General features: G+C 33.1%; 1 protein-coding gene and 2 long non-coding RNA genes across 22 annotated transcripts; 2 read left to right on the top strand and 1 right to left on the bottom strand.

Moving 5' to 3' along the window:
* Positions 1 to 2,384: 2,384 nt before the first annotated feature.
* Positions 2,385 to 6,589, top strand: LOC126701688 (uncharacterized). 5 transcript variants are annotated; one of them, XR_007647474.1, is made up of 7 exons: positions 2,387 to 2,591; positions 3,194 to 3,222; positions 3,332 to 3,434; positions 4,008 to 4,196; positions 4,940 to 5,113; positions 5,331 to 5,397; positions 6,148 to 6,589. It is a non-coding gene; the product is annotated as an uncharacterized LOC126701688 (long non-coding RNA). The 5 variants fall into 5 exon arrangements; XR_007647473.1 differs by lacking the exon at positions 6,148 to 6,589 and having other exon boundaries at positions 2,385 to 2,591; positions 3,194 to 3,256; positions 4,025 to 4,196; positions 5,331 to 6,134; XR_007647471.1 differs by lacking the exon at positions 6,148 to 6,589 and having other exon boundaries at positions 2,388 to 2,591; positions 3,194 to 3,256; positions 5,331 to 6,133.
* A 2,012-nt stretch (positions 6,590 to 8,601) lies between these two features.
* On the bottom strand, positions 8,602 to 15,003 carry LOC126701686 (uncharacterized). 4 transcript variants are annotated; one of them, XR_007647454.1, is made up of 10 exons: positions 14,725 to 14,993; positions 14,083 to 14,111; positions 13,871 to 13,970; positions 12,980 to 13,168; positions 12,048 to 12,224; positions 11,653 to 11,800; positions 10,992 to 11,031; positions 10,091 to 10,920; positions 9,836 to 9,979; positions 8,602 to 9,161 (listed from the first exon to the last, which is right to left on the bottom strand). XR_007647454.1 is itself a non-coding variant. In XM_050399991.1 (10 exons), the coding sequence occupies exons 1-6, from the start codon at positions 14,858 to 14,860 to the stop codon at positions 11,773 to 11,775; spliced, it is 642 nt and encodes a 213-aa protein (XP_050255948.1). In that variant the 5' UTR covers positions 14,861 to 15,003; the 3' UTR covers positions 8,602 to 9,161; positions 9,836 to 9,979; positions 10,091 to 10,920; positions 10,992 to 11,031; positions 11,653 to 11,772. The 4 variants fall into 4 exon arrangements, 1 of the variants encoding a protein (XP_050255948.1); XM_050399991.1 differs by having other exon boundaries at positions 12,980 to 13,151; positions 14,725 to 15,003; XR_007647456.1 differs by lacking the exon at positions 14,083 to 14,111 and having other exon boundaries at positions 12,980 to 13,151.
* Positions 15,004 to 16,999: 1,996 nt separating this feature from the next.
* Positions 17,000 to 23,500, top strand: LOC126701687 (uncharacterized). 13 transcript variants are annotated; one of them, XR_007647465.1, is made up of 11 exons: positions 17,001 to 18,691; positions 18,784 to 19,066; positions 19,159 to 19,417; positions 19,916 to 20,089; positions 20,827 to 20,972; positions 21,143 to 21,448; positions 21,557 to 21,634; positions 21,804 to 21,881; positions 21,999 to 22,156; positions 22,410 to 22,622; positions 23,161 to 23,500. It is a non-coding gene; the product is annotated as an uncharacterized LOC126701687 (long non-coding RNA). The 13 variants fall into 13 exon arrangements; XR_007647461.1 differs by having other exon boundaries at positions 21,143 to 21,634; XR_007647466.1 differs by lacking the exon at positions 21,557 to 21,634 and having other exon boundaries at positions 17,002 to 18,691.
* The last annotated feature ends 484 nt before the right edge of the window (positions 23,501 to 23,984 follow it).

Below are 23,984 nucleotides of genomic sequence, written 5' to 3' on the forward strand. Positions count from 1 at the left end.
AACAACAAATATATTATTACTTCAAAATTGTCATTAAAATATTTAAGGTTTATTGCAAGGAAATTTTTTTTAGCACAAATCTATTATCTCAAATTTTATTGCAACATTTCTCATAAACTATTGCAATGACTCTAATGTTATTGCAATGATTTTTTTTCATTGTAATAAACATTTTTTTTACTGTAGTGATAGTTCGGTCTCTATTCTTATTCTTCCTTCTTTTCTTGGTATAGGATTGAGGTTTTTGGGTGGGTCTTTTTTTTTTTTTTTTTTTTTTTTTTTTGTAATCAAGATTGAATGAATTAGGGCTTTTTTTCCTTTTTCCAGTTCGTTCTCTATCCATGTAATCAAGATTCAGAGCGTTGGTCATTGCTTCAGAGTAGATCTCTTGGAATCCTTTTGTCCAGGCCAAACTCTTAGAAAGCTTCTTTCCAGTGGCACTTTTCTTCGATTTGGATTTGGGAGCCATCGGAAAAAGAAAGAGAAAGAGAGGTGGGTTTCGGTGTGTTTCAAAAACGAGTTTCAGTGTTTCTTTCTTGATCGTCTTTGATCGGAAATGACATCAAAAATACGCACTCTTTATATATACTATCTAATACGAAAAAGACAAAAATAATTTGATTCTCTCGTGTATTTAAGAGTTGTTAACTTAAAACTAGCATTCTTAATTAAATCACTAAAGACTAAAAAATTAAAGACAAAGTTTGAATATAAACTTAGTTATAGCTAATGTTTATGATTTTTACTAAAAAAAAAAATTAACCTGGTTACATGTTTTGAAAATCTAACCGTTAAATTACATATTTATTATATTTTTAACATGGATGTCAAATTTTGTGTCAATTAGATATTATTTACCATTCGATTTATAAACTTATTTTTTTAATGTATAATTTAGTATATAAAAACTTGAAATTTAAACATTTGATTAATGATATAATTATTGATATTTGATCTTATAGAAATTTTGCAAGTATGAGAAATATAAAAAGAAAATTTAATTCAATGGTGAAAGTGTCAAAATTCACATATAATTAAAAAAAATATTAAGTAAATTTGTAGCCAAATTTTGTGCAAAAATCGTTATAGATATTATAAAAATTTATGTTTTTTATTTTAGGATTCAACTTGCCAATCGAATTTTTAATTTTGAAAACACAAGAAAACTATTTTCTATTTTTATGCTTGAAAACAAGTTTTTGAAAAAAATTAAAAAAATCAAAATAAAAAATAGTTGTCAAACATTAGGTGTGGTGAGAAATGATCTGTCCACAACATTTTTACAACAAATCCTAAGTAACAGGTTGTTACTGGTTGTTATTGTTAGATTAAAAAAGTAATCTCAGTGCTAAATTCAAATTTGAACCAATAATAACTAACCATCTATGATTTATCGTAAAAATGTTGTGGACTAGGTGTGGTTGACTACTATAATCTTTTTTTTTTTTTTTTTTTTTTTTTTTTTTTTTTAATTCTAGGATTGAATGCTTTAAACTTCCACTAGGTCTTTATTCTAATATTGAATGCTTAATTAGAAAATTTTGGTGGAGTCAATGAAGAGATTGTTGGAAGATACATTAGGTGAAATGGGAAACCAAAGAAAGTATGGGTTTTAAAGATTTGAATTTATTCAATGACACACTTCTTGCTAATCAGGCCTGGCACCTCCCCCACAATAAACAAACTTTGTGTTATAGAGTTTTTGTATCAATTAGATATTATTTATTATTCTATCCATAAATTTTTATATATATATATAATTTAGACTATAAATACTTGAAATTTAAATATTTGATTAATGATATAATTAATGATATTTAATCTTACAGAAATTTTGCAAATATGGAAAATATAAAAAGAAAATGTAATTCAATGGTGAAATTGTCAAAATTCACATATAATAAAAAGATATTAAGTAAGTTTGTAGCCAAATTTTGTTCAAAAACTAATGTTTTCTTAACGTGGTTGACAACTATAATCTTTTTCTTTTTCTTTTTTTTTTCTTTTTTTTTTTTAAATTCTGATCTATTATTATAGTCTTAAAATTTAGCCACAAATTAAAATCTAATCAATAATTTAAGGTATTCTTTTTAAATTTTCTTTATTGAAACAATTTTTTTTAACAACATGTGGATTTAGACTTTAGTGTATTTGGATGATATATATTACAATGTTTCAATTTTTTATGAGGAGTTGACTCTATAAGTTAAAACTCTCTTAAAAAAAATTTAAAACTTCTGATGATTTAATTTGGTTCCCAAAATTTCAACTTAGGTTAAACAAAGCATAAGTGGGCTTGGGCTATCTAACAATAGGGCTTATGGGCTTGGGCTTGTGTGGAAATTGGGCTAATTAGATGGAGTTGCAAAACGACGACGTTTTCACTGGTTCATCTTCTTCGTTCTCGTGCACTTAAATCAACAGCGAAACAAAAAAGATTAGCAAGCTGCTAGTAATGGAAACCAAGCTCATCGAAAAGGTCAGCGAAGTAATCTCAGCTATAGAGAGCGCTAAGCACGTCGTCGAAGTCGTTTGCGCACTTCACTCTCTCGCTCTCCTTCTCTTCCCTCTCGATTCCTCTCTCCTCTCAGGTCAGTCACCTTCTTCGTTTCCAATGCGAACAGAAATATCGAAATTCATGAAGTTCGCAACAAATTTGGATCAGTAGGACTGTGTTCTTAGGTTATGTTCATAAAATTTTGTTTTAAACGTCAATTTGGATTTAGTTTGTATGGATTTTGGAATAGTAATACTCTAATATCGAAATTTTGATTTAGAAATATCGAAATTGATGTATTTTCAATTTTTTTAAATTTTTTTTAAGCGTTAATGTATGGATATTGAAATAGTAATACAGTAATATCGAAATTTTGATTCTGAAATATCGAATTTCTTTCTTATTTTTTCAAAATTTTGGAAAAATAGGACAGTGTTTTAGGTTATGTTCGAAGAATTTTCTTTAAGAATCGATTTGGTTTTAATTTTAATGGATTTTGGAATTGTGATACAGAAATATCGAAATTCATGATTTTTCAACATTTTAAAATAGTAATTCTATTTAAGCATTGATAAAAACATTGGAACTATTCTTTTGCACTGTTTGAGGATTTCATTTTTTTTATTTATTTAAAATTTCGTATTGTTTGAATTCATGCGAAATTGACTGATTTGCATGTGTATTATGGAATTGTAGGTAGTGTTGATCAGCGCTATAGAGAGCAGGTTTGTTCAAATTTGTACATGGAGTTTTGAAGAGGTTGTGGATTGTGTTGATTTTCTTGAAAGGTCCATTTTTTATTTCTTTGGTTCATTCTGCCTGTGGTGTGTACAGGTCCTTAGGGCCAAGGTCCCTTCAGAAGAAAAGAGGGGGGAGTGGGGGCAAGTGTTCTATCAAGGAGCTGCATTTCCGATATTGGCTTGATTTCTGCTACTTGGTAATGTGCTTGCTTTGTATTGTGTTGTGCTTATATCATGATTAGGAAGTAATTAGATGCTGTGTCTGTTTATGTTTGTCTATACTGACTCTTTTGTTTTTGTATTATCGGTTGCATGAAGATTAAAGCCTGGTAGAAAATAGATATATGTTAAATGGAATATTTATCTAACACTTATTTTATTCTTTTTGATATGGCAAAATTAGTTTGGAATAGAATATCTAGTTTTGGGAAAACTGGTATTTGGGATTCAAGGCCCGTTGGTTGTGTGTAACTTACCAATTAAAATAGAAAAAAAAAAATTATAACTTAAAGAAGTTCCTCATTGAGGAAATAAATTATTTCTAGTTTCACAAATTGCAAAGAATGTATCCTCTCAAGTCCTTAGATGACATCATGAGTTAGATGGTTTGTATAACCTAAATATTCTAACTGATGGTTGATTTTCTAGAATTTAGAAGTATGTGGCATTTCCGTTCATGCTTGATGATTGTATTTCTTTCTGCAATATGTGTCTGTATTTTCCTTCTCTTTTGATAGTCTTGTGATGCATGTCCATGATTTCTTATACAGATTGCTGTTGCACGCAGATCTTGCTTCTTATTGGCTAGCTTGTTTCCCCCTCTCAGCACGTATACATGTCTATGATGTTTTCTTTGTTGATGGACTTGCCACTGAGGTTGTTCAGACCTTGGTTCCTTGTCTACGGCAGAAAGCAATTGATGACCAAGATGTTAATTCTGTCCATTCCAATACTGAAAGGTATGGGGTAAACACCTGCTTGTATTCATAGTTGTTAAAACTGCAGTCACTATTGTTTCCCAGTTATAATTTCATTGTTTTAATGGACAGCTTTGTTTAGCTCTGGTTGCCCATACTTGATTAGAAAACTGGTCAATAAATAAGACCATTATCTTACCAAGCTTTTAGTGGTGGTTGCAAAGCAATATGAACATGATGAATGAATCCTCAATTCATGTTGGCTGTTGACATTTATTATTACGATGGTTCATGACTAGTTCGTTTTCATTTTTACAAAACTACAGTTCAAAATTGTTTAGCATGCTGTTTCAGCTCTGCATCTACTTGTGTTGCCAGTTTTGACCCATTTGCAAATAGAAAATCATGGTCATTCTAAGAACCTGATATTAATTTGTATGTTGATAATTCCATTGTAAATTTCAAAGGACCTATGACTAACAGATTGTTATCTGGTGCAAGCACCTTCCTTTATGTTTTACACATAGTTCTCTATGTCTCTTGAGGACATGCTTTTGTTTTATCTGATACATGCCCTTGCCCCTAATATAGTTGATGTGGTACATTTGAATTCCATGTGTCCTCTTTATCAAACTTTTAGGGCTGAAAGTTTTAGAATTTTTAATGATTACTTATAAAAAAAAAGTCTAATGATTAAATTGTATATTCATCAGGTATATGTCATAAAATGAAGGCATCATAATAACTACTAGTCAATCTGTTTACATCTTATTCTACTGTGACAGGTTACTTGTACTCTGCTTGCTGGAAAATGAAGGGGTGCTCCATATGGCTAGAGAATTTGGGCAGTCGAAAAATTCTGAGTAAACATTTAATGCCAGCTGTATCTAGGGTGGGCAGATAATTGCATCTATTCCTGACAAAACAAGATTGGGAGCCCCAACTTCACTCTCATCATAGTATCCTTTTTTCTCTTTGCTCGATATAGTGGGTTGTCCATGAATGCAAGTTTTTGTCAAAACAATCAACGTATTTGAATGTTGTATTATCTACCTATAAAAAAAAAATGTTGTATTATCTACTTTCTAGTTTTCACTGTATGATATCCATGCTTAATACACATCAAATATGTGTTTCTGCCATTAGTTATTGTTATTCTTAACAAGAGTACCACAGCTCGTTCTTCAAGCAAATTACCATTCAACTTCTTTCAGTAGCAGAGGTAGGGATGAGAAACTATTAGGTAATGGAACTCTCTGCAATAGAAGCAATACGGGTGATGCCTTGCTATTTGTTGGGGAAACATTTTCTGAATTTGTCGATGTGGATCTGTTGGTAACTGAAATAGTTTTATTAAAATGATGTGTGCGTATGTGTGGGTATGCGTGCTGTGCTCATTGCTTTCTCAATAAGTTATTTTTCTTTGAAAAAGTTACTATTTTATAATCATGGGTTACACAATTAGTTTCAAATATAAAAAATAATGTTTCCTTAGTTTTAGACCTCATCAAACTGATTCCTGAGATCATGAAATCTCAATTCTGGATAAGTTGCTGATTAAAATATATGTGCAGGTTGTTACTGGAAGAAATTGGGATTTTGGGTTTGTGTAACGAAAATCTATTGTAATTTTCAGGCTTGTTTATATGCACTTGGTTATTTTGATGGAAGTAATTACCCTAAAAGGTTGTAAGTAATAAAATGTTGCAGAATAAGACCTAGTCCCTATTAAGTCTCTGGTAGTTGTGGGCTCATAGTCCTGACAAATATTACCATCAACATCCTTAAGTGTTAATTGTCTCTCAAACACAATGGCTGGTACAACTAGCTTATCTGAGCCATTAAAACCATCTTTGTTTTGGTTGATTTTGCTTTGGGTTGGATATAATGGATTAATTATTCTTCTATCATGTTCTACTTGATGGATCACAATTGCAACCAAAGCATTATATATATATATATATATATATATATTTTCCTCTTTTTTTGACAGGTGTGATTTCAAGTGAAATAACTCCATGGGTTCTCAGGCATGTTCGGAGCTTTCTGTCATCAAATTTTGATTCATCTGTAGCTGGTTTATTTGAGTCAGACTCTAGTTCCCCGTTTGGTTGAAGATGATTGAAGCAATCAAAGATCCCTATGCTGTGGAAAGATTGTCTGAGCAGCTTTTGCATTATTTAGCTATTGAACATGCAAGTGATATTGAAGCTTACTGGTTTTTTTGGCTATTATTTCATCAGACTTTTAAAACTCAGACATTAGCGAGGTCAGTGAGCATGCTTTGTAGTTAATTTATTTGGGCAAGTGTAGCTGGCAGCACCAGAGCTCTATGTATGTAGGTATGTTGGATAGATTGTTTATTCCTTGTTTTGATTTTTGTATCTAAAATAAATGTTTTTTTAAATTAAGAGTGGTTCTTCAAAATTCTCAAATATTGTATATTAGGAAAAATCTCGTATCTTTCTCCCAAGTTTTGGTCCTTTGACTATAAGGCTTGGTTCCAATCTTACCATTATTAGACAACAACATGAGTATAATTATTGATTGACTTAGAGTTTGGTGGAAAAAAAAAAAAAAAAAAAAAAAAAAAAAAAAACCTAACAGCTCCAAAAGATGTTTTCCTAATCTAGCTGTGACTTATGTTAGAATAAAAAGTTTGGGATTTCACAAAATTACTAAAGCTCCGTTTGTTTCGAAGTAAAATATTTTCCGTAAAATATTTTCCTATTTTCAAGTGTTTGTTTACATGTAAAATATAGTCAAAGTTGTAAAATATTTTCAGTTTGACCAAAGTTTGTGCATAAAAACTTGTAAAATATTTTACCAAAAAATCAATGGTAAAACATTTTACAAAACACTCACTCCCTCTCACCCGATCCTATCTCCCTCTTCTTCTCAATTCTTCTCTCCCTCTCTCAAACTCTCTCCCCAGCCAAACCAGTGAGACCAACGACAACACCCACCAGCGACAGACCACTGGTGGCGCCACTCCCTACCGAATCCGACCTAGTTATTCAGCTTCGAAAATCGCCCTTCAAGACCCAAATTGAAGAGATTAAAACCATTCATCTAAGATTGTTGAGTTGAGTTTCTGGAGGTTGTATTGTGGTGGAGCTGCTTTTGGTGGGTCGGATTATGGTGGATTTAGTGAGTGGATGATTTTTGTACTGATGAATTTTAGGTATGGTTTGTGTTTGTCGACAGCGGCGGAGGCAAAGTGATGGTGCCTTGATGGACGGCATGGGTTGTTTGATGGGTTTCAGGTATGGGTTTCATTTGTCACGGTGGTGGGTTGATTATGGCTTCATGGATGACTTGGGTTGTTTGATGGGTTTTGTGTATACTATATAACTTGGTGGGATTTGATGATTGTTGCAGTTTTTGTACTGGATTGTGACTTTTTGTACTGGGTTGTGACTTTGGATTTGCTGGTGATGCTTCAATAGCTCCAACTAGACAAAATTTTGCTTTGATTTGCTTTATTCTAGTTGGACTCGCAGTGATCCAATGGGTTCTGTGATTATAAAATTTTTTACAAAATGATTTCCTAAACATTTTCACAAATGCTACCAAACACTGTAAAATGAAAATATTTTACGGAAAATATTTTCAATGCAATATTTTACATCGAAACAAACAGAGCGTAAGTAATGAGCAAAGCATTTGAATTTCTGTAACAAAAGGAAGGCATACTTTTTTATTTTTTTATTTTTATAGAGAGTTTCAACTTATAGCGTCCGCTCCTAATGAAAACTTTTTATTATCAGACCAAGATACCAATTGGTTTTTGGTGTAGACGGGGATTGAACTACAAATTTCTTATTCAATGATCAAAGATTTTATCAGTTGAGTCAATTGAAACTCACAAGGAAAAACATATTTGGGTGCAAAGAATTCCGCACGAAAAAATTGGATTGTAGATAGGCGTAACCTATTTGGTTCACCGTTTTCATTTTTGTAGGATTTAAATTTGAAAGAAAAAAACCTATATAGGGTAAAAATTAATTTTTATGCTATGTTTTCAAAAAGGGCAAACATTACTTTTGAAAATATTTTTCCCAAACATATTTTTGTATAGGCTTTAAATGTGAGAATTTTTTTTTTGGGCAATGCATCTCAATTAATTTTTATCAATTTTATTTTGAAAATATATTGCTTTTACATTATGCACAAGAGTATATTGTTTTACCTTCAAACTACAGTTAACAAAGATAATTCATCCAAATGAAGAGCGCTCAACTTTGAAAAACACATTAATGCTATATTATAGGGTTATCCATGGGTTAAGACAGATTGGATTTGGGTGCCCAAACCGACTTGATCAGGTGGATCAAATTTGAACCCACCACCAACGTAGAGGTTGATCTAATTAGGCCTTCAATGAGTGGCAATTGATTCGATTGGCATTGGAGATCTAGAAAATAGCAAACAGCAGGCAAGATAGTGGCGAAAATTGGCAAAAATCTCACCAAATTCAATGAGATCTCACCAAATATATTGGCGACTGTCAGTGTCAGCCAGTTCTTATTTGCCCATCATTCAACGTTTACAAAAATTTACAATACTAAGATACAATAAAGTTCTTATTTTCCCATCATTCAATTGAAATAACAGAAAGTTACAAAACTAATAATACAATGAAAAACATTAAAAAGACAATCATCACGTTTCAACCACAAATTAGTAGTATGTATATATATTAGTGATGCTGATGACTAAAGAATAAGTAATTCAGCTCCAAGGGGTAGATTTTTCTTGAGCTGCTTGGCAGCTTTTATAGCACGTTCATTCTTCTCAATCTCATCAAACTCCCAAGGGGTTCCCACAAGAGCCGGACAACGAGGAATAATGACAATCTTCTCAAGCTTGATGGCACTTTCAAGCAAGTTCAATGTCGATTGGACGCCCCACAAATCCCACTATTTCCACCTCTTTGATATGCTAATTAGGATGTTTCTTCACCTACCTCAATTCTCTTTTTTTTAGAGGTTTACACCATGACAACTGCAATTGGGAAACAGAATAAGAACGTTATCTTATTATAAACCAAAGGTACTGGCAAAGAATGTTAGACAAGCCTATTGATTTTGATCAGAAACTTGACTATATGATTAAAGCACTAGAAAAGCTGACTTGCTCACTGTAACAAGTGTACTCCAAATATCAAATTAGAAGTGATAGAATGGTTCACGGCAAATACATCAAACCAATTGTGAATCCAACTAACCAAGTAAGGACAAAACCATTTTAAAGCATATATATTAAAAAAATTGTTAGGTGCATAAAATGCTTTTATATATTATAAAAAGAAAAACACAAACAAGATAAATGCTCATGGCAAATGACAAGTAAAGTTCAAGGAATATCTTTTTGAAAATGCTGGAACCACATAAAATGGCACAACGTTGTGCCACAACTCGCCATGTGGCGAGTTGTGATTGGTGAAAGTGTGTCCCCACTAAACCACAAACACTCCTTCACCAATCACAACTCGCCATGTGGCGAGTTGTGGTACAAAGTTGTACAATATTTGGTGGTCCTAGCACAACTCATTTCTTTTAAATAGATAAAAGATGGAAAACCATAATCCAATAATTAATGGGCAAATAGCATCACTAAATAAAGAAAGAGAGCAATCAATACACTCAAGTGGCAAGCTATAAAGCTAGAACAGTTACCTCCAAATTAAATTTCTGGAAAAAAGGTGCTGCTTCTATCATTGGTATTAAACCGATGAGGCTTTCTCCATCAGATTCAATAACTCTCCATTTAAGGTGTCTAAGATTGGTTAATGTTTGAAATTTTGGGAGTTCCAATTTTTCCTGTCGATGAGAGATGAGAGAACATTGTGTAAAACTATATAAACTTTATTTTTTTGGTTAGAATCAAACCATACAAATGCAAGAAATTTAAAAATAATTTAAAGTACTTACATAAGGAGAGAGATAAATATTCAGCACCAAACTCTGTAGCTGAGAAAGGTAGTTTGACAGAGGGCAAATTGCATACTTCACAGGTTCGCATCCACCTATATGTACATCTAGAAGATGGGGTGCATAATTAACATGCGTTTCTATTATCCCACCAACGAGCCCAAATGACTCCAGATTTGGAGCAAACACCTCAATACTTTTAAATTGAGAACACTGTATTATGTGTAAGTACTTCAACCGCAGTGTTGAACCCCAAATCTTCAGATTCACTAAGTCTTCAGAATTGCTGACATATAATCTTTCAAGCAGGGGACAATTGGAAAGGAAATGCTCGAGAAGCTAGCTGGTTACATGTACGTATAGAAGAGTGAGGGACTTGATGCAAGATACTCCAACAGAAAAACAATCATGTGGAGATGTATAACGCTTTGGACCTACGCATGCCCATGTTGGTGAAAAGTCCAATTCAAGTCTCTTAACTCCCTTTGAGATTGCAAAGTCAACCCATCCATCAAGCAGATCTTTAAAATATTTATTAAACTCAAAACAAACTCAGAATTCATCTAAATTTGAGCCTCGGAGTAATTTTAGAATACGGTTCACCCTTTTTATAAACTTATTCCTTTCAAATTTCATTTTTTTTCCTTTTAGTCAGCAATGTCCCACATTGTATCTGGATCATCATAGTTTAAACTACCACTGAAAAATGGCCACAGATGTTTCCATCTGTGTGAAAGAACACCAGTTCTGACTGCTTCTTCCAAAGTCAAGAAAGACAACATATGGACAAGGATATCATCTGGCAATTGGCTTATCAGGTCCTTCAAGTCCTTAACATATTAAAGGAGAAAAGTTCAATAAAGAATTCAACTTTATACACAGTTTGTTCTAACTAACATACCTTGAATATACCCGTGGAGTTATTTCACTTGAAATCACGTCTGTCAAAAAAAAAAAAAAAGGAAAAAAACAGGTTAATGCTTTGGTTGCAATTGTAATCCATCTGGTAGTACATGATAGAAGAATAATTAATCCATTATATCAAACCCAAAGCAAAATCAACCAAAATAGAGATGGTTTTAATGGCTCGGATAAGCTAGTTGTACCAGCCACTGTGTTTGAGAGACAATTAACACCTAAGGATGTTGGTGGTAATACATGTCAGGACTATGAGCCCGCAACAACTACCACAGACTTAATAGGGTGCAGGTATTATTCTGCAGCATTTTATTACTTACAACCATTTAGGGTAATTACTTCCATCAAAATAACCAAGTGCATATAGACAGACATGAACATTTCAATACATTTTCCTTACACAAACCCAAAATGCCAATTTCTTCCAGTAACAACCTGCGCATATGTTGTAATCAGCGACTTATCCAGAATTGAAATTTTAGGATTTCATGAGATTTCAGTTTTGATAAATGAAACTAAGAAACTGTGTAACCCATGATTGTAAAATAGTTACTTTTTCAAAGAAAAATAACTTATTGAGAAAGCAAAGAGCACAGGCACGCATATGGATACATCACCATATTTATAAAAAAAAATTCAGTTACCAGCAGATCCACGTCGACAAATAAGAGAAAATGTTTCCCCAACAAATAGCAAGGCATCACCCATGTTGCTTTTATTGCAGAGAGTTCGATTATCATATATTTTCTCATCCTTTTCTTCTGCTACTGAAAGAAGTTGAATGGTAATTTGCTTGAAGAACGAAGTGCGGTACTCTTGTTAAGAATAACAATAACTAAAGCCAGTAACACATATTTGATGTGTATAAAGTATGGATATCATATAGTGAAAACAAGAAAGTAGATAATTCAACACTTTTTTTTTTTTATGGGTAGATAATACAACATTCAAATACGTTGATCGTTTTGACAAAAACTTGTGAAAGCACAATTGCATTCATGGACAACCCACTATATCGAGCAGAGAGACAAAAGGATACTGTGATGAGAGTGAAGTTGGGGCTCCCAATCTTGCTTTGTCAGGAATAGATGCAATTATCTGCGCCACCCTAGATACAACGGGTGTTAAACGTTCACTCAAAGAATTTTTGGACTGCCAAAATTCTCTAGCCATATGGAGCACCCCATCATTTTCCAGCAAGCAGAGTACAAGTAACCTGTCATAGTTGAATAAGATGTAAACAGATTGACTGGTAATTTATTATGATGTCTTACATATTATTACATATACCTGAACATACAATTTGCTCATTAGACATTTTTTTATTATTTTTTTTTATAAGTAATCATTAAAAATTCTAAAACTTTCAGTCCTAAGAGTTTGATGAAGAGGACAAATGGAATTCAAATGTACCACATCAACTATATTAGGGGTAAGGGCATGTATCAGATAAAACAAAAGCATGTCCTCAAGAGACATAGAGAACTATGTGTAAAATATAAAGGAAGGTGCTTGTACCAGATAACAATCTGTTAGTCATAGGTCCTTTGAAATTTACAATGGCATTATCAACATACTAATTAATAACAGGTTCTTAAAATGACCATGATTTTCTATTTGCAAATGGGTTAAAACTGGCAATGCAAGTAGATGCAGAGCTGCAACAGCATGCTAAACAATTTTGAACTGTAGTTTTGTAAAAATGAGTAGCAATGATCTAGTCATGAACCATTGTGATAATAAATGTCAACAGCCAACATGAATTGAGGATTCATTCGTCATTTTCATATTGCTTTGCAACCCCCACTAAAAGCTTGGTAAGCTAATGGTCTTCTGTATTGACTAATTTTCTAATCAAGTATGTGCAACCAAGCTAAACAAAGCTGTCCATTAAAACAATGAAATTACAACTGGGAAACGATAGTGACTGCAGTTTTCACAACTATGGATATAAGCGTGTTTACCCCATACCTTTCAGTATTGGAGTGGATAGAATTAACATCATGGTCATCAGTTGCATTCTGCCGTAGACAAGGAACCAAGGTCCGAACAACCTCAGTGGCAAGTCCATCAACAAAGAAAACATCAAAGACATGTATACGCGCTGAAAGGGGGAAACAAGCTAGCCAATTGGAAGCGAGATCTGTGTGCAACAGCAATCTGTATAAGAAATCAGGGACATGCATCACAAGACTGTCAAAAGAGAAGGAAAATACAGACGCATATAGCAAACAGAAATGCTATCATCAAGCATGAAGGAAAACGCCACATACTTCTAAATTCTGGAAAATCAACCATCAGTTTTTTTTTATAGGTAATAGAACTTTTATTGAAAAAATGAACATCGTGTTCATTATGACGAACACTCTGGATGTGACAAAATTACAAAAAGCTCAAGAGCTAAATCTAACAGCTAATAAATTGTAGAAATCAATCATCAGTTAGAATCTTTAGTTTATACAAACCTTCTAACTCATGATGTCGTCTAAGGACTTGAGAGCATACATTCTTTGCAATTTGGGAAAATAGAAATAATTATTTCTCAATGAGGAACTTGTTTAATTGGTAAGTTACACATACAACCATTGGGTCTTGAAACCCAAATTCCAGTTTTCCAAAAACAAACTAATAGATATTCTATTCCAAGCCAAAGTTTTGCCACATTGAAAAGAAAAGAAAAAGTGTTAGCTAAATATTCCATTTTCCCTGTATATCTGATTTCCACCAGGCTTCATTTCCATGCAATCAGTAATATAAAAACAAAAGAGTTTGTGTAGACAAAGATAAACAGACACAGCACCTAATTACATCCTAATCATGATATAAGGACACCACAATGTAAATACAAAGCAAGCACATTACCAAGCAACAGAAACCGAGCCAATGTCAGAAATGCAGCTCCTTGATAGAACGCTTGCCACCACTCCCTCTTTTCTTCTGAAGGTACCTTAGCACTTAGGACCTGTACACACACCACAAGCAGAATGCAACCAAACAAATGAAAAATGGACCTATCATGAAAATCAACACAATCCACAACCTCTTCAAAATTCCATGTACAAATTTGAACAAACCTGCTCTCTATAGCGCTGATCAACACTACCTACAACTCCATAATACACATGCAAATCAGTCGATTCGCATGAATTCAAACAATACGAAATTTTAAATTAATAATAAAAAAATAAAAAATAAAAATCCTCAAACAGTGCAAAGGAATAGTTCCAATGTTTTTATCAATGCTTAAATAGAATTACTATTTTAAAATGTTGAAAAATCATGAATTTCGATATTTCTGTCTCACAATTCCAAAATCCATTAAAATTAAAACAAAATTCTTTGAACATAACCTAAAACACTGTCCTATTTTTCCCAAAATTTTGAAAAAAAAGAAAGAAATCCGATATTTCAGAATCAAAATTTCGATATTACTGTATTACTATTTCAATATCCATACATTAACGCTTAAATTTTTTTTTTTTTTAAATGAAAATACATCAATTTCGATATTTCTAAATCAAAATTTCGATATTAGAGTATTACTATTCCAAAATCCATACAAACTAAATCCAAATTGACGTTTAAAACAAAATTCTATGAACAAAACCTAAGAACACAGTCCTACTAATCCAAATTTGTTGCGAACTTCGTGAATTTCGATATTTCTGTTCGCTTCGCACAGTTCACGGGTAACGGAAACGAAGAAGGTGACTGACCTGAGAGGAGAGAGGAATCGAGAGGGAAGAGAAGGAGAGCGAGAGAGTGAAGTGCGCAAACGACTTCGTCTACGTGCTTAGCGCTCTTTATAGCTGAGATTACTTCGCTGACCTTTTCGATGAGCTTGGTTTCCATCTCTCTCTCTCTCCGAACTGTCCTCCATTACTGGCAGCTTGCTAATCTTTTTTGTTTCGCTGTTGATTTTTCCACACAAGCCCAAGCCCAAGCCCACTTATGCTTTGTTTAACCTAAGTTGAAATTTGGGGAACCAAATTAAAACATCAGAAATTTTGTTTAAGAGAGTTTTACCTTACAGAGTCGGCTCCTCATAAAAAATTGAATTATATCATCCAACTACACTAAAGTCTAAATCCAACCACATGTTGTTAAAAAATGGGTCAAATAAAGAAAAATTAAAAAGAATACCTTAAATTATTTATCAAATTTTAATTTGTGGCTAAATTTTAAGACTATAATAATAGATCAGAATTTAAATAATAATAAAAAAAAAAGATTATGGTAGTCAACCACGTTAAGAAAACTAGTCTTTGAACAAAATTTGGCTGCAAACTTACTTAATATATTTTTATTATATATGAAGTTTGACAATTTCACCATTTAATTACATTTTCTTTTTATATTTCTCATATTTGCAACATTTCTGTAAGATTAAATATCATTAACTATATCACTAATCAAATATTTAAATTTCAAGTATTTGTAGTCTAAATTATATACAAAAAAATAAGTTTATGGATAGAATAATAAATAATATCTAAAAGATACAAAAACTATATAACACAGAGTTTGTTTATTGTGGAGGAGGTGCCAGACCTGATTAGCAAGAAGTGTGTCGTTAAATAAATTCAAATCTTTAAAACCCATACCTTCTTTAGTTTCCCGTTTCACCAAATGTATCTTCTGACAATCTCTTCATTGGCCCCACCAAAATTTTATGATTAAGCATTCAATATCAGAATAAAGACCTAGTGGAAGTTTAAAGCATTCAATCGTAGAATTGTTAAGAAAAATAAAAACATTATAGTAGTCAATCACACCTAGTCCATAACATTTTTACAACAAATCATAGATGGTTAGTTGTTATTGGTTCAAATTTGAATTTAATACTGAGATTTCTTTTTTAACCTAACAATAACAACTATTAATAACCTGCCACTTACGATTTGTTGTAAAAATATTGCGAATATATCATTTCTCACCACACCTAATGTTTGACAACTGTTTTTTATTTTGATTTTTTGAATTTTTTTTTTCAAAAACTTGTCTTCAAGCATAAAATTAGAAAACAGTTTTCTTGTGTTTTCAAAATTAAAAATTCATTTGGCAAGTTGAATCCTAAAATCAAAAACATAAAATGTTTATAATATCTATAACAATTTTTGCACAAAATTTGGCTACAAATTTACTTAATATTTTTTTTATTATTATATGTGAATTTTGACACTTTCAACATTGAATTAAATTTTTTTTTTTATTTCTCATACTTGCAAAATTTCTATAAAATCAAATATCAATAATTATATCATTAACCAAATGTTTAAATTTCAAGTTTTTATAGTCTAAATTATACATGAAAAAATAAGTTTATAAATCGAATAATAAATAATATCTAATTGACACAAAATTTGACATGCATGTTAAAAATATAATGATTATGTAATTTAACGATTAAATTTTCAAAATATATAACCATATTAATTTTTTTTAAATAAAAATCATAAACATTAGCCATAACTAAAAGCATCTCCAATATGCTATGGATAGCCAAAATATGGAGAGTGAAACCGGAAAAAACAGAAAAAGAGTACTCTAACAATCTCTCTAAAACTTATTTTTTTGGCTAATGAACAGTAGCTCATCAGACCATGTTCATTCTTCAAATCCTTTTTTTCTATTATAATAATTAGGTATTGAATGAAAAAATATTGAAAGATGTGTACTTGTTAAAAAATAAATAAATAATGAATGAAGAAATAATATTTAAATGAGATAGAGAGTCTGTTAGAAAGTGTATTTGAAAAAATTGATAAATAAAGATAAAAGTTACTGTTTATTCTCCAAACAGTACAAAAATTTACAGATTCTGCTGGAGAAGCTCGTATTCAGACTTTGTCTTTAATTTTTTTAGTCTTTAATGATTTAATTATATTCTCTAAATAGTACAAAAATTTACTGATTCTGCTGGAGGAGCTCGTATTCAGACTTTGTCTTTAATTTTTTTAGTCTTTAATGATTTAATTAAGGATGCTAGGTTTAAATTAACCGACTCTCGCATTAGATGCTATATATAGAGAGCGACGATCAAGAAAGAAACACACCGAAAACCTACCTCTCTCTCTCTCCGATGGCTCCCAAATCCAAATCGAAAAGTGCGCTTTCCAAGAGTCTAGTCAAGGATTTCAAGAGATCCTCTCTGAGGCTATTATGGAGTCCCCACACCAACGCTCTGCTCCAGAAGATGGCTGCTGAAGCCAGTGGATCGAGGAATTTCAACGTCCTCCTGTTTTCTAGCGAGGCGGAGGCGGAGGCGCTGAGCTATCTCATTGAGCACTACAACTAGTGAGGGTGAGCGGTGGGTTAGCCAAAGAGGAACAGAGGGCTCTCAAGGACAAGGCAAAAGAGCTCGATCTTCCTTTGAGGGAGTGAGGGAAGCTTGGTCTTCCTTTGGAGGAGTGAGGGCAGTAGGGTTTAGGTTTGGTCTTACCTTGGATATGGAGGGGTGAGTATAACCTTTTTAGGTTATGGAGGTTTCTAGGTTTCTTTTATGTTTTCTTTCTGTTTTTCTTCTTGTATAGGATAGGATGTGGGGTGAGTATAACCTTTTTTAGGTTTAGGTTATGGAGGGTGAGTATAACCTTTTTAAGGTTTAGGTTATGGAGGGTGAGTATAACCTTTAGGTTATGGAGGTTTCTAGGTTTAGCTCTAATAGCCAGAACTGGGTTTCTTTTATGTTTTCTTTCTGTTTTGTATTCTCTATGCAAGAAAAACAGCCGTTCGTTTGTATATCATTCTTGCTTATCAAAAAAATAAAATAAAATAAAATAAAAACATGCCCTCATTCTTCACAAATTTTGTGTTTAATTTATGTTCTTGATTATGTGTTTACTTTATGTTCCTGAATCTGATGTGTTTATTTTACTTTATGTCACTTGAAGTTTTTTTCTTAAATCAATGAACTGTGACGGTGCCGTTACCGGCTATGGGGTTGTTAGGAATATTGTTTCTGAGGAGTTGAGAGAGTTCTGGGAGCAACCAGATGGGCAGGGAACAAACCATGCTTGGGTTAATCTGATATGGGAGATGAAAGGTAAAAGAAAAATATGTGACTAAATTTGATGTGTTAAGTACTTTAGTCCTTTGAATGTATATATATCCAGCACTCATTTATTGTGACATATGAATAGTAGCATGAGTAGAGTATTGGTCACCTCTCAATGTGTAGTGGAATTCATGGTTCATAAATTTTTTCTAATGAAATTGTTAGAATTGTCCTGTATTGAAGGAAATTATATATGGAAATCAATTAGTCAAAGAGTTTTTGGATATATTTGATGTAAACCATTACAAGAGCACTTTACAAGCTGATGTACGTGTTGTATCATCTCTTCCTTCCGTGCATTTGATGTCAAGGCAGACCATTGAAAACAAGATTCCTTATGAAGTGTTAGTAGGTAGAATGCTAATTCAGAATCGAAGATGCACTCATTATGATATTTTCTTTTTCTTAAAAAACAATTTATTAGATACGGGTGCGTGCTATGCCGGTTGTTCTAGTGGCTCTAGAAGTCATTCATAATCGACCCTTGAAATACATTTGAGTCTCACAGAGAGACAAATTATTTTCTCCTCATACTTTTCAAATTTGATGGTGCTCTAGTGTTGAAAGGTTCAGATTCTAAACTCTCAACGAATCTTCCATCTGATCTGCAGAAGCTTCGATGTAAGGTATATTGGAAATAAATCTCCATTAAATTCATTTCAAATGATCATCAGTGTACTCTAGCCTAATTATGTCCCATTTCATCTTCATATTGCAGGTATCCTTTCATGCATTAAGATATGCAGCACCAATTAGGGAGCTTGAAAATCAGCCTGCAAGGAGAATGTGGATGGAAGGCCCTTTCATTGCCCTCCATCTCCGGCTAGAGAAGGATGTGTGGGTCAGAACTGGATGTTTCACTGGTTTAGACACAGAATATGATGTCATCATCACCAAGGTTCTGGAGTCTCAAACTGAATACCTGACAGGAAGGTTAAACATGACCTACATTCAACGACGACTTGCTGGACCATGCCCCCTAAATGCACTAGAAATGGAAGGTATATCAGAAACTCAAAACTTCATACGTATAATCCTTGATAACGATTTTTAAGACTAACTGGAGAGAATTTTAAATGTGCTGTTATTGCAGGCTCGTAAAGGTTCTAGGAGCATCCGGAAGAGCACGGGTATACACTGCAGGGGGAGAGCCATTTGGGAGAAAAAAGGCTCTGCAGCCGCTTGTGGCAGAATTTGCAAATGTTGCGACAAATGAGAAGTTGGCACAAATGGGAGAACTTTCACAGTACATTAACAAGTCTTCAGCTCTGGCTGCCATTGAATACATTGTCTCCCTGAACAGCAATGTCTTTGTACCTTCCCATGGTGGAAATATGGGACGAGCAGTGCAAGTAAGTGACTGAGACTTCTTATACTAGCTACTTCCTCGAAGAAGTTCGATTAGTATCAGCCCATGGAAACCCTGATTAAATAGTAGTTTCCAATTATAATTTTATAGCCCCTCATTGCAGAAAACGTAAAGATGGTACACTCTAGTTTGATGGAATGATAATTGCTAAAAATGGCACAATATAGTTTGATAGAAGTGATAATTTCTAAATGCAGAGTTTCCATTTTATATTGTTGTTATGCAACTTCATCCCACAAATCATCAATCTGGATAGGCCTTTGGATATAAACTATATGATTAGTGGCAACTAGAAGTCTGACATGATGTCAAAGTAATTTTTATGTCTTTGCTGCAACTGCTAAATCTGTGTTAGTTTATCTCAGTCTGTCTGTATTGCATTTTTCATTGTGCTCGTGCCTGTGTCGGGCATATGAAATATATAAAGCCAAACAGCGAGCCATGCTTCCTTTTTTTGATGATCTCTCCAATTCTGATGCAGAATTCAGGAGCATCATGAGGAAACTGCTCAGCAAATCTCAGGGGCAGCCTGGGATGAGAGCTAACAGGAGAGATAGAGATGTGATTGCATACCCAATACCTGAGTGCCTGTGCAAACACAAAACAGGCATATTTTGAAGCATCTCAATGAGTAAATTTGTTCCCTTTTGTTTTGGTATGAATCTCAATTAGTATACTTTTTTGTAAGTCATTTCGTTCAAATTTGTAAGCTTTTTGTTCGTCCTTCAAATCTCTGCTAGCATTATGTTCTTATTTTGTCTAATGCTGAGAGCCCAGGAAACAGTGCCACATTAACCTCTCACTTATAGCCTTGAGGTTCGTATAACTTCTCTGCATTAGACAGGCTTTTTGTTCATCCATCAAATGAAGACAAGTATTGTGAAGGAAATAATTTATACCTCATCAGAAGGCAGCAGTGTCTTCTCCATTTAAAATTAGAAAATTGGATAGAAAGAAAGAGTTCATATGTATGCATGTATGCATGAGAATGAGATAAACATGGATAAACGTTGAGTTTTGTGTAAATTTTATAAGGATTTCTTTCTTTCTTTCTTTCTTCATTTAAAAAAAAGAAAAAGTCGAAAATAGTGGCAGAGCCTATAATAGTCTTTTTTTTTGGGTTGAATTACAATTACATTCTTAAAGTTTGGTTTAATTTTGATTTTTTTTTTCCTCTAAACATTTAAAATTTGATTCGTTCCACTAATGATTGGTATTGTCTGAATTTACCGCCTTTCCGTCCTTACATCATGTCTAGATTTTCGTTGAGTGATAGATATAACACCCCAACAACATTCTCTTTATTTTTGTTTCTTTTGATTTTACACCCTTTATTATTAACATTATTTTAAATTTGCATCTTCTATAGCTTTTTAGTGGGCTTAATTACAGGAGTCTTATGGTGCTTTGGCCTTATGGATTTCTCATTTTGTGGAGAAGATATTGTCCTAGAGGGATATCAGAACTACATTTATTACATAAAACAGTGCAAGATAGCTCTGCAGCTGGGTTTTCCTTAGAGCTTCTAGCAAATGCAAGTAGGTTATCCTCTAAAGAAAATGTAAAAAACACTTTTTTCTCTTTATAAGAAAATTGTTGCTAAAGCATGCCTGAATTTAGAACTAAAAATATTGCTGTAAAGGTCTGGGGACAACTGAATGTTACTTTTAACACTGATGACATTTTTTGTTTTTGTTTTTTTGTTTAGGATTTGTTTTTGCAGCTGCAAAGTTAGGCACGGCAGGTGTAAAGGAATGACAAAGGAAACAAGTTTGCTGCTCCATTGGGGCTGATTGCACAAATTCCTTTTTAGACCACACTGCTAGCAAACGCTGCATGGTGTCTAAAAGACCACTGATATTATGACCATTTGTGAGTGAAGTAGCTTCAGGTGGGCATTCAAGAACAGCAAATTGAAGGATCCATCGCAGGCAACAGATAGGAAATATTTTCCAGTGTAAAAATTTGTCTACAAACATGAACCTGAGAAAGAAGAGCTATGAGTTTAAAACCTGTGAGTAATAGGAACACAACAGTAATGTGTTCTCAGAAGATGGTAAAAAATAAAATAAACTAAGTAAAATGAATTTGAGCAATATTTGATTTAACTTCATTTTGCCAGAGAGCCTTAATCCTCTGTGTATGATGAGCTAATCCAGGATAGAACAGATTGGAGAGTTTTGCATCTCCCAATTGACAGGTATTGCAGACATGGTTTGAGACTTTGAGTTTACTAGCATTCGCCTATGAGTTTAAAACCTGTGAGTAATAGGAACACAACAGTAATGTGTTCTCAGAAGATGGTAAAAAATAAAATAAACTAAGTAAAATGAATTTGAGCAATATTTGATTTAACTTCATTTTGCCAGAGAGCCTTAATCCTCTGTGTATGATGAGCTAATCCAGGATAGAACAGATTGGAGAGTTTTGCATCTCCCAATTGACAGGTATTGCAGACATGGTTTGAGACTTTGAGTTTACTAGCATTCGCCTATGACTGACACCATTTGAACACTTAAATGTGCCCACCTAAATTGAATCCAAAATGTGCACCTGCCATTCAGGGTTTTGATAAGAAAAGACATGGTGTTGACTTGCTTGGTGGAGATTTTGTTGTCCTGGGGAAACTCATCCATATGCTTGGTATTTGTATGAAATGCACAGCCATGCACCCAGAAGCATCTTCATTGGCTCTCTGTCATCTCAATTTGTTAAGATCCAGGTACTAATTGAAATTCAGTATGTTGATATTTTGACATGATGTGAGACCTTGGAGATGGTACATATCTAATGGCTGAGTAGAAATGACTATTTGACCTGAACGTGTCTGTTAAAGTGGCATAAAGTGAAAATGGGTGAATGGCGGCTTATTGTGATTATTTATTGCGGTTTCACCTTTGTGTCTGTGCATCATATTGCATGTTAAACCATCAGTGGAAAGTATTTGTTTGAATCCTGTTGCTAATTTTGAGCAGGGAGGTATGCCATCACAAGGAAGCATATGTCAGAAGAGCTGTTCTTTTTGCTGCCTCGTGCATATTGGGGGCACTTCATCCTTCTAATGTAGCATCTTCCTTGGTTGAAGGAAATCTTGAACTTTCTATTTTGCTTGAATGGGTGCATACATGGGCCCTTCAATTAGTTGAGTCAGACACAGATCGAGAGTGCTACACAGTAAGCAATAAAAGGTCCATAGAGGCTCAAAATTCGTGCTTGCATTTTTCATCTTCACCATCTCTTTCTTGCGGATAATATTGCCTGTGTGTTGAACTTGTAGATTTTGCCGAAGCTAATAGTCAAGCAGTAAGGAATATGCTATAATTAACATTGTGAAATGGACTTGCAAAAACCATTTCTTTTTTTATACCATTTGTAACAACTTCTACTAATTTGTCTTCTAACACATCTCGTAAAAGTTAGCTTTCATCATTATTATGCTTCATGAATCAGTCATTCACTCTAATCTTGAATGCTAGCTAATACCCTTTTTGGTTACATGGTGATGTTTGGATTAACCTTAAGAAAATTGAAGAACTCTAGTTCTGCAGAATTGAGAACATGTTCTGAAACCATGCATATGTAACTCCTGTGATATGATAGGAGAAGTTCAGCACTTTAAGAAAACTTTTTTTTTTTTTCCTTCTTATTTTGTTTATTTCATCTACTGTGGAATTGTTTAAAATTTTATCCATGCCCACATGACTGATTCAGTTCATTCTTTTTCAGATGGCTATGACATGCCTCCAACTCCATTATGAAATGGCCCTCCAAGCTACCCAAGCACTAGAATCAGCAGAAAGCACATTCAAGGCAAAGGCTGTTGTTCTCCCTTCCTACAAAGGGACAATAAAATCCCCCATTCAATTGTGGAATTTTAATTTTATCTTTTCTTGCATCGTAGTATTGTACGGTCTTTTGTTCAATCACTAGGCGATAATTCTAGGCCCGTGATATGTAGGATTATTGAAATATATATTTTTCTTAAATTTGTATGATTTTTTTATACATATAGACAGTAAAGTTCTGTGAATTATCTATCACAAAATTAAACTATCTTAATTAATTTTCCTGTGGAATTGTTTGTAAAACTTTTGTTTTATTTTATTTTTATTTTTATGAATAATCATATTGGATGTTATGAATTGTTAGCGATGAATACCATTTGCTACATTTATCTTTTGAAATGATGTAGAAGAAATTAGTAATATTTTTTATTTTAATAATTATTGCTTCAAAGAATTTGTTTAAATGTGAGCAAGCTCCTTTCTATTTTTTGTAATTCAATTGTTTCAATGATAAGTGGGAGAAAGGAGGAATTCCAACCATTATTATCCTTACAAAGAAAATTAAGTAAGATCACTTGACTGCTCTTTTACTATAAACAAGCTCTATTTGTGGCTAAACTTGCAAAAGTTCAGTAGAATAATCTGTGAATATTATTGTATCAACAACTTGCCAGAATGTTGTATAGAATAATGTTGTGTTCCATAAACTGTACATGCAAAGCTAAGATCAGTAGTTGAAAGTTAAAAACATATATATAGAATAAA

This window comes from Quercus robur, chromosome 10 (assembly GCF_932294415.1).
Source record: "Quercus robur chromosome 10, dhQueRobu3.1, whole genome shotgun sequence".
Taxonomy (NCBI): Eukaryota; Viridiplantae; Streptophyta; class Magnoliopsida; order Fagales; family Fagaceae; genus Quercus; species Quercus robur.